Source organism: Quercus robur, chromosome 3 (genome assembly GCF_932294415.1).
Source record: "Quercus robur chromosome 3, dhQueRobu3.1, whole genome shotgun sequence".
Classification (NCBI taxonomy): Eukaryota; Viridiplantae; Streptophyta; class Magnoliopsida; order Fagales; family Fagaceae; genus Quercus; species Quercus robur.
This window is the reverse complement of record NC_065536.1, coordinates 18,043,055-18,052,833: the sequence shown is the minus strand read 5'-3', so window position 1 is coordinate 18,052,833 and position 9,779 is coordinate 18,043,055. Positions and strand designations below refer to the sequence as shown.

At 34.3% G+C, this 9,779-nt stretch overlaps 1 protein-coding gene and 1 long non-coding RNA gene across 2 annotated transcripts; one reads left to right on the top strand and one right to left on the bottom strand.

Moving 5' to 3' along the window:
- Nucleotides 1–410: 410 nt before the first annotated feature.
- LOC126717340 (uncharacterized) lies at nucleotides 411–1,674 on the bottom strand. Its single transcript, XR_007652528.1, has 2 exons — nucleotides 1,332–1,674; nucleotides 411–849 (listed from the first exon to the last, which is right to left on the bottom strand). It is a non-coding gene; the product is annotated as an uncharacterized LOC126717340 (long non-coding RNA).
- Nucleotides 1,675–6,183: 4,509 nt separating this feature from the next.
- Nucleotides 6,184–9,779, top strand: LOC126717336 (probable LRR receptor-like serine/threonine-protein kinase At3g47570). Its single transcript, XM_050418980.1, has 2 exons — nucleotides 6,184–9,031; nucleotides 9,230–9,779. The coding sequence occupies exons 1-2, from the start codon at nucleotides 6,352–6,354 to the stop codon at nucleotides 9,634–9,636; spliced, it is 3,087 nt and encodes a 1,028-aa protein (XP_050274937.1). The 5' UTR covers nucleotides 6,184–6,351; the 3' UTR covers nucleotides 9,637–9,779.

Here is a 9,779-nt window from a genome sequence, read left to right as displayed (position 1 = left end):
TTGTGTGCATCAACAACTCTTTTGTCCATATATTCTGTTAAATGTTGTATAAGCTTGTCACACATGTTTAGTTTGTTATATTCAATAAAATGATTTTTCAGATTTTTTTTTCTAAGATTATTGTTACTATTTTTTTAGAAAAAATTGTTAGGATACAAAAATGACGTAACATCATTTTATTAGATAAACTAAGCAAGTGTAACAAGCTTATGTAGTACTTAATGGAAAATATGAACAGTGGGGTTACTAATACAAATAAAATATAACTTCCAGCAATAAAATCAAAATTTTGAAACTTCATGATACAAAATTCAGAAATCTCCAAACTTTTGGGGTATAATTTGCACTAAAGAATTTAGATTTACTGCTTACAGGTACAAGAAAATCAATATATAGGAGAAAATTGAAAGTTCTTTGGAAGACATTTACTCTTCATTTATTCCAATAGTGAATCCTATTTGTTCACTTGATTATACTCAACTCAAGTCATTACAATGCCAAACTCTAAACATAGTATTGCATTTAATATCTTTCTAATATTTTATTTAAGCATACTACATGTACTATAAGACCAGAATAATTGAACCTTAAACATATCTTATTTAGCCATCAAACATGGCACAACATGCATGCATAAAAGAAACGTCTAAAACATGTCTTCAAATAGTAGATATTAATGATCTGGCAGTAGCATATGGCATCTTCAGACTCCATGTTCCTCTCCAGATCTGCTTTGCATCCACCTTGGCAATTATGGTGAGGGAGTGTGGTGGCCTCCACTTCTTGGAATTTCGGGCGGCACTGGGTAGCGACCCCAATATGGTGGTACATTATCAAGAGCCCTTCGCCCTGCAACAATGAAACCACACACAATCAAATTTAACAATTTTTTAAATATTTTTTTAATTTCTAATATAGGTATTCAGAGCTTTTCGAGCATTTAGTCTCTCATTTCACACACAAACAATTATATATTACAGATGGAAATCCCTTGCGTGGACCCAAAGATGCTGAGTTTCGATTAATTCCTGGACCTCATAAATCTTACGGGCCATTAGCACTCATTAGATCAACCCCTTAGATTTAGATTTAGAAGAAGTATTATGGATGCTAGTTAGGAGTTTTGAATCCGGGACCTCAAAGATCTTGTGGGTCCTTAGAAATCGCTAGACCAACCTGGGGTGTGGGAGAGGGGGAGGGGGGTGGTGGTTGAAGATTCACTAGCTAGAGAGAAAAGAAAAAGGAATCAAAGAGAACAATCTTAGATGCTAGAAGAAGAAAAATTTTAACAAAACAGAAATTAAAACAATCAAAGTAGTCTTTCTACAAACCGAGTTTGAAATTTGGTGTTGCTTCAACTATCTTAGAGGACATGAGCAACATGACTGCTAAAACAAGAGCCATGGCCAGCAATTTGAACGAACTAGAGAAGACCATTTTTCCCCCCTTTTTGGTTGTGAGATTGTGATATTAGAAGATGAAGGGAGAACAAGCTCAAGAATATTTTGGAAGCAGAATGGAGCAATTTGTAGATGAAGATAATTATTTATACCAAAAAGTTGTAGACTTGTCAACAGAGAAAAGTGAAAAGAAAAAGAATTTAGATAACGTACGAACGTTCCTAGTTCATTTCAAGTGGAATACCTCGAAAATTGCCACATATATTACGTCCAATCTGGGTCATATACTCACATGCTAAAGAACATGTCAATCCAAGAAATATTCATTAGATTTGGTGAGTAAGATACACGTTTGACAAGATGGTTAAGTTAATAGAATTGCGAATAATGATTTTTTTTTTCTTTTTATTTTTGTAGCACGATATTGGAATGTTGCACATTTTAAAAACATCTCCCCACTAGTCACAAACATGAAAAGAATAGAAAATGAAAAAGAAAAATAAAAGGAAAACGTGGGGTTTGTGTAGGTTTTTTTTTTTTGATACATGCGAGGGTTACGTAGTTTTATTTGATTGAACATAGTAAAATTTCTTGTAACTCAATTCTTTTTTTTTTTTTTTTTTTTTGACAATCTTTCTCTTATTTCCACTTAATTTATCTCTCTACACTACTTTCTACTTTTACTTGGTATTAGAGCTTTTTTTCTTTTTTTTTTTCTTTTTCTTTTTACTGCTTATTGCAACATTGAAAATTTTCTTTGATCAATTAAGAATTTTCTAATTAAATCTTAATCTCGTACAATATTAACGTTAGTATATAGATTTATCTATAATTTTATACTTAATTACAACGAGAGAATGAGATTTGAACCCTAAATATATTTTCGCAAGAGAAATATCAGAAGGTATTAACCACATAAATTTTAAATAAATAGAAATCAAATCGTTTTAATTATTTTAATTAAAATAATTAAAATGGCATAAGTTATGTCATTTTATGTGACACCAACATTACTCTTGAGCATAATCTTGCAGCTTGTTGGAAAGTTACGAGTTACGGTGATTTGGTTGTTTCTCTGAAATCAAATAATTTTAATCAAACCTCGATGGGGCATTTTTGGCTACGTGCATGTGAGATGTGGCTTTGGTAAGAATTTTGATCACCCTGCTATACCCTTTTCCGTGGACTTGGTCCAATGTAGTAAATCATACGTGATGAGATCTGGCAAATTGCTCCTGTAGAAGAAAACCAACATCGAATTAATATTATTTTATAAATTTTATCCATAATTAATAGATTATTATCTCACATCTCAGGTAAGAAATTGTTAAATTAAGTGGTCAAATAGTTCTCAGTACTGTACAATTATTGAAAAAATTATTTCATAAATACCTTCATAATATTTTCAATTTTCACTATTTTTTTATTATGTTATGATATTGTTCCATCAGTTCTTTTTACGTTAGAAGCCGTGCTTTTAGTGTCAATATATTTTTGGTCATTGACCTGATCCCCAACCCTTCGCTCATCACTTGAAAGACTTGTCATATCAGCTCCAACCCTTCACTCACTTGAAAGACTTTTCTGTGATTATTAGCTCCAACACTAAATTCCACATACTCCAAAGCTTTTAGCTTTGTCACTGCACCTCCCAATTATCCCAAAGGAAACGTTAGGGTTTGATCTTTGTAACGCAGCGCAAAGGAGAAATATGTTACTTTCGTTGCATGCATGTACAGCCCAGAATGGTTCAAAGTTGTGTAAAAAAGCAATTAAAGACAAATTATCTACTTTCTTTGAAGCAACTTTGTTGATCGTGACTCAATTCCATTGTCTTAGGGCGTGCGGCCAACGGCACTGTTGGGCATCAGAAAGCCTGTTACAAAAAGTCTTAGCAACATGGTTGAAAGGGTAGTAGACCAAGATGATTGGCTAGAGAAAACTAATCATTACAAATGGAAAACAAATCATCTATACTAATTTTTGTGTTCTACTTTATAAGTTTTGTGTATGCACACACATGATACATGCATATACAGTAAATTATATTTCACTGTTACACTCAATTCTAAACATAACATTTTCTACTTTCTATGGTATTCATGATAGCTAATACAAGTCAACGATTAAGTAAATTTTTGTAATTAAATGCGGCTAATTTTTTCTTTGGGAATGTTATATATATCTATGACATACCGTTCAAGACCAGATTGAGAATGTTAGTGATCGATTATTGCCACATAAGAAATGTATGAAAAATATTAGGTGGGTGATACGAGAGATATTATTGTACTTACATCCCTGAAACCCAACATTAAAATTATAGTTGAATTTTCATGTACTAAAACAATGTTTGTCCAAAAAAAAAAAGAACAATGTTTGATGCTAAAAGTTTCAAATGGATTGCATTCAAAAATTTAAATATGTGTGCCAGTGCATATTCTAAAGAGAGCCATGAACTGGCGTTATTATAAATCATCTAAAACATACATTCAACCTCTTTTTTTTTTTTTTTTAATAATAATAAAACATACAATCAACTTTTTATTGAGAGATTTGATGGTATCACAACGAAAAAGAGTAAGGGTAGTCATTGAACATATTAGAGGTATATTAACCCAATAGTTTTGGCTTAAGTTTAATCATGTTTGGTGTACAAGTTAAAAATACTACTTGAACTACAATTAAGCCAATTAATTAATTGTGATTAGTCTAGGGTTCATTGTAAGACAGAAATTGTACTTCACTCATATAGTAAAGATGTAGTCCTTAAGAGCTTCTTACATGGACATAGGCTATCAAACTAAACCACATAATTCTCGTGTGTTCTTTTATTATTTATTTTCTTACTTCTGCTTTTGCATCTATCGATCTTAGCATCTTTAACAGAACATGTCAACTAATAATTTGTTATTGCAAAATAATTAATTAGTATAGAAAATTTAATTCTTGATACAATGCAAGTGTTCATAAGATTAATAACCAATAAGCTTTTTAATAAAGTGGTTGTACTTGTGCTTACTATTTTTGTTTATATTGTGATTACAAGACAATCATTTTTAGTCATAAAAATGCTTATATTTTTGTTTATATTTGCGGTCCAAGACCTAGCCCTAAGACCTCACAACAACAACAACAAAATTCTCTAGGAAAAAAAAGCCCATCCCCCATCATAAAAGACCCAAAATTTTATAAGAATATAACAAATTTTAAATGATTGAACACTTTAAAAAAAAAAAAAAATGAATGATGTTAAAGATACCACAAATTTTACTATACGCTTACAAACTGACATGTTACCGATTACCTAAAGAAGAAATTCAAACACTCATTAATTAGGTTGTTGAAGTTCATCAATAATAGTCATTATCACATTATATTTTGAACATTTTATAGTATCTTCAGTATTTCTCTTTTTCTTATCTAACAAGGTTTCCAAAATAAGAGACTAATAGAAATTTAACCCAATTGGAATCCTAAAATGTTTCAAAAAAAAAAAAAATGTTGTAAATATGTTAGATCATCAATGATGACTAATCTCCCCTAATAGGTTGAGACTTTAATTTTTGTAAACTAATTAATCACCTACAAAGTCACATAGCAAATAGTATCTATTTATCTCTTCCACTTAAAAAGAAGATATAAAATTAAAATTTAGAGTACAACTTTAATTAACCATGCATAGTCATGTATCCAAGTTAAAAGTAAGCTTCTTCTTTAAAAAATAATATATTTTTAGCTCTTTTTGTTTAAATTTATGCTTCAACTATGATATTTAATTATCTATATGAAATACTCCTCATGAATTTTTCACTCTAGGCCTCAAATTATGTTAGGCCCACCAGGCATGGTCTAGCAGCGTGTTGAAAACTTATGATGACTTGGGTGTTTCTGTTAAATCAAATGATTTTTATCGAACCTCGTGGGCAGTTTGGAGCCATTCGGCTACATGTGCTAATATGGCTTTGGTAAGAATTCTGTTCACCTTGCTACCGTTTTTTAGTGGACTTGGTCATATGTAGTAATTAATTAAGGCTGAAACTGGATGTGAGTGAAAGCAATATCTAAACCTTACGTGAATCTAAAAATTAAAATTAGTTGCTCCTATAGAAGAAAACCAGTATTGAAATAATATTATTTTGTAAACTTTATCAACATAGCAAGCCTGTTTTAGTCTCTGAAATTGAGTCGGAGATAATTTTTAGAAATGGAAAAAACTAAAAGCTATTTTTAGCATCAAGAGTACCAATTACTGACCTCATTGCAGTAGCAATCTTTTTAACCAAGTTTCCAGACAATGGCATGACGGTCCTATTTATGATAATATAATTTGTACACACTATATGGGTCCAATACTCCAAGTAGCTCAATTAGTACATTTTTTTTTTTTTTTTTCTTGAAAAAAAGATTTACATTCAAAATTCTCATACATGAAAAACTAATTTACGTCTTTAGCCTGATAACAAAGAATAATTATCATGGACCTGTTGTCGTAGGATCACATGTATGCATCTATATTCCTTCATGTTGAATTTTCTACAAACGTTTATAAAGAATGGTCTTCCTGGTGCCATACTAAAGAAGCTATATCTGTCTGTATCTTCAATCTTCATTGATATGCAGCGTCTAGGAAACTTATGATGACCTGGTCATTTTTATCAAAATTTGTTTTTTATCAAACCTCAGTCAAGAATTGTCTCCTCAACTTTTTGCAGTGAAATGCACGCAGGCTGATATTTTCAAATTCAAGTTCTGTACAATTAGGAGGAAAAAGCCATAGTCCAATTCCCAATTAGGAGGAAAGTGACTTCTGTCACCAGACCAATGTTCCAGCAAACATTATAAGAACACAATCCGGGTGGGCTCAAAACATCAAACCATTACAACTGGTGATTGCAGCATACTTCATTAATTTGCTGCATTCTCCAATTAATACATACATTGAAAAACAATGAGGCATTTTCATTTCTCCTTAATGCTTTTCATCCTCTTTTTTCAAATTTTCGCTTGCTATAGTGCGAGAAAGGTAGGGGGTATTGACTCTGGCACTGAAACAGAAGTACTCTTATCTTTCAAATCCTTGGTGTCTGATCCCCAAAATGCTCTGTCTGGGTGGAATATAAGTTATTCTCACTGTACTTGGTTTGGGGTCAACTGCACCAGCAGTACAACAAAAGTCCAATCACTGCACCTTAGCAGTCTGGGACTCTTTGGTATTATTCCCCCTCAGCTCTCCAACCTCACTTCCCTCAAAACTCTAGACCTTTCAAACAACTCCTTTTTTGGTCAAATTCCTTCTGAGCTTGGCCATCTTACTAGCCTTCAGCATATAATTCTCGTGGGGAACATAATTAATGGCACGATCCCTATCAGTCTATCTCATTGTCGTAGGCTTGAAACTATAATGTTTCGGAACAACAAACTTACTGGTCATCTTCCTCGTGAACTAGGCCGACTTCATAGACTGAAAGTTCTTGACGCGTCCATGAACAATCTTACTGGTGCAATTCCCTCTACTTTTGGCAATCTCTCCACTCTTACCGTTCTCAACATGTCAAGAACTCAGATATATGGCGAAATTCCAAATGAGTTGGGTCGTCTCAATAATCTTGTCACTCTTCAACTCTCGGAGAATCAATTAAGTGGTGAGATTCCCTTTTCAATTTTCAACATTTCCTCCCTGAAGTTCTTATCTCTCACACTAAACAGGCTAGTTGGAAAGCTTCCCTCCAATATAGGCCTTACCCTTCCCAAAATAAGGGATCTCCGCTTGGCCAGCAATCATCTGGAAGGACCAATACCAAGTTCTTTATCCAATGCTTCATATATTGAACACCTTGATCTCTCCTCAAATAATTTCACTGGGCATATTCCTTTACTTGGTAACTTGAAACATCTTGTCCAGTTACTCCTTGGTGCGAACAGTTTATCTTCTACAACAAAACTGAATTTCCAAGTATTTGACTCCCTTACAAACTGTACCCTGCTAAGCAAAATCCTTCTGAATTCTAACCAATTAGCTGGTGAACTTCCCCCTTCTGTCGCAAATCTCTCGGTCAATCTCCAACATTTTTGTGTTTATGATAATTTCCTGACCGGTAGCTTCCCTCAAAGATTGGAAAAGTACCAAAACCTTGTGTCCTTATCAATTGAGAAAAATTTTTTCGAAGGCAAAATACCAAACTCAATTGGAAAACTTCAGAAACTAGAAAGACTTATGGTTTCTGGCAACTTGTTCTCTGGAGAAATTCCGGATATCTTTAGCAATCTTACGTGGCTATATGAGCTAGACATGGCAAACAACCGGTTATCTGGTAGAATTCCTATGAGTATAGCAACATGCCAGCGATTAGAGATGCTTGTTCTACGAAGGACAGCCCTCAGTGGCAGCATTCCAAAGCAAATTTTTGAGCTTCCCCAGCTAAAATTTTTGCTGTTGGCAAATAACAGCTTAAGCGGTTTTCTGCCCGATGAATTTGGCCATTTGAGACAGCTTGAATTCATGGACATTTCTGGAAACCAGCTATCCGGAAATATTCCTGCAATAACCGAGAGATACTCAATTTTGCAATATCTCAACATTGCAAGAAACAGGATAACTGGCTCAATACCAAAGTCACTGGAAAATCTAGCAGCACTGGAGAGCTTGGATCTTTCTTCCAACAATCTCTCTGGCCTAATCCCGACAGAATTGGAGAACCTCAATGCTTTGCAGATGTTAAATTTGTCTTTCAATAGCTTGGAAGGAGAAGTACCGAAAAATGGTGTCTTTGCCAACATCAGCTGGGATTCTCTACAGGGAAACAAACAGCTCTGCGTATTTGACCATGAGACTGCAGAAAAGCTAAGAGTCACTACTTGTGTGACAAAAACAAAATCGAACTCAGATTTAGTGCTCAAAGTCATTATTCCAACCTCTTCTTTCATTGTGCTTGTGTGTGCATTGTGTTTAGTATGTGCAGTGATCACCAAAAAGAAGAGAAAGACAATAAACAATCAAAGTTCATCATCTGAACTGAAGGGTTTACCGCCAAGGCTATCTTACTCTGAAATCCAGCTTGCAACAAACGGGTTTGACACAAAAAATTTGATAGGGAGAGGAGCTTTTGGGTCTGTATATAGAGCTGTTTTCAGTACTGGTGAAAGTGGAATCCACACCACAGTTGCAGTCAAGGTTCTTGACTTGACACAAAGCAAAGCTTCCAAGAGTTTTGTCACAGAATGTGAAGCTCTCAGAAACATCCGGCATCGGAACCTTGTTAAGGTCTTCACTTCTTGCTCCAGCATTGATCACACAGGAGCTGAATTCAAGGCTTTAGCTATGGAATTCATGTCTAATGGTAACTTGGATAAGTGGTTGTACCCAGAGGATGTTGAGTGTGGATCAACTCTGACCTTGACCCAGAGACTGAATATTGCTATTGATGTAGCTTCTGCGTTAGATTACCTACATCATGATTGTGACCCACCTGTAGTCCATTGCGACTTGAAACCTGGAAATGTGCTTTTAGATGAAGATATGACTGCTCATGTAGGAGATTTTGGGTTAGCAAGGTTTCTCTCTCATGATTCATCACAGACTGGGAGTAGCACAATCGGACTAAAAGGCTCAATTGGTTATATTGCTCCAGGTATGTTGTGGATCTTACTTTATGAAACTTAAAAGGGTTTAGTGATTACATTCACAGTTCAAACAATGTTCTACTCTACCTCGCTTGCTACATTTAAATTTTAAAAATTAACACCCTATGTTTCCACATTTTTTCCTCAAGCTTTTATCATTTCTGGTTGGAAATACTTGATCCTAATATCCTGAAATTCTGTTGTAGAGTATGGCTTGGGTGGAAAGGCTTCAACCAGCGGGGATGTCTATAGTTTTGGGATACTGCTGCTTGAGATGATCATTGCCAAGAAGCCCACAGATGGGATTTTCCAGGAAGGTTTAAGCATAAACAAGTTCATCTCCGAAGTGCATGAGAGTAAAATCTTGGATATTGCTGATCCAAAGCTTTTCAAGGATAATGAATCTTTTTTGCAAAACAGCAGTGCTAATTATTCTTCTGGTGATGATAGCAGCAGCAAGAACAAAAACAACATTGCTTTCAGAGGTGAAGAGTGCGTGGCTTCTATGGTGAGAGTTGGACTGTCTTGTGCTGCTGATTCATTGAAAGAACGTTTTACTATGAGAGAAGCCTTATCGAAGTTGCAAGAGATTAAAAGATGTTCTAGTGGATGAAGCATTGCATTAAATCTATTTTGTGTATTTATGTTTGTTTCCCAAGCTGTTTGAAGCTATAAGTTCTTATGATTAGAACTGCAAATTGATATGAGGATCTCTTTAATGGCCAGTTAATTTGATCATATGTCAAATTTTATCAA

Excerpts from the sequence above, each read along its gene's own strand:
- LOC126717336 (XM_050418980.1), top strand. The coding sequence starts at position 6,352 with ATGAGGCATTTTCATTTCTCCTTAATGCTTTTCATCCTCTTTTTTCAA. Across the intron at positions 9,032-9,229 it reads AATTGGTTATATTGCTCCAG|AGTATGGCTTGGGTGGAAAG; the intron begins GTATGTTGTGGA and ends ATTCTGTTGTAG.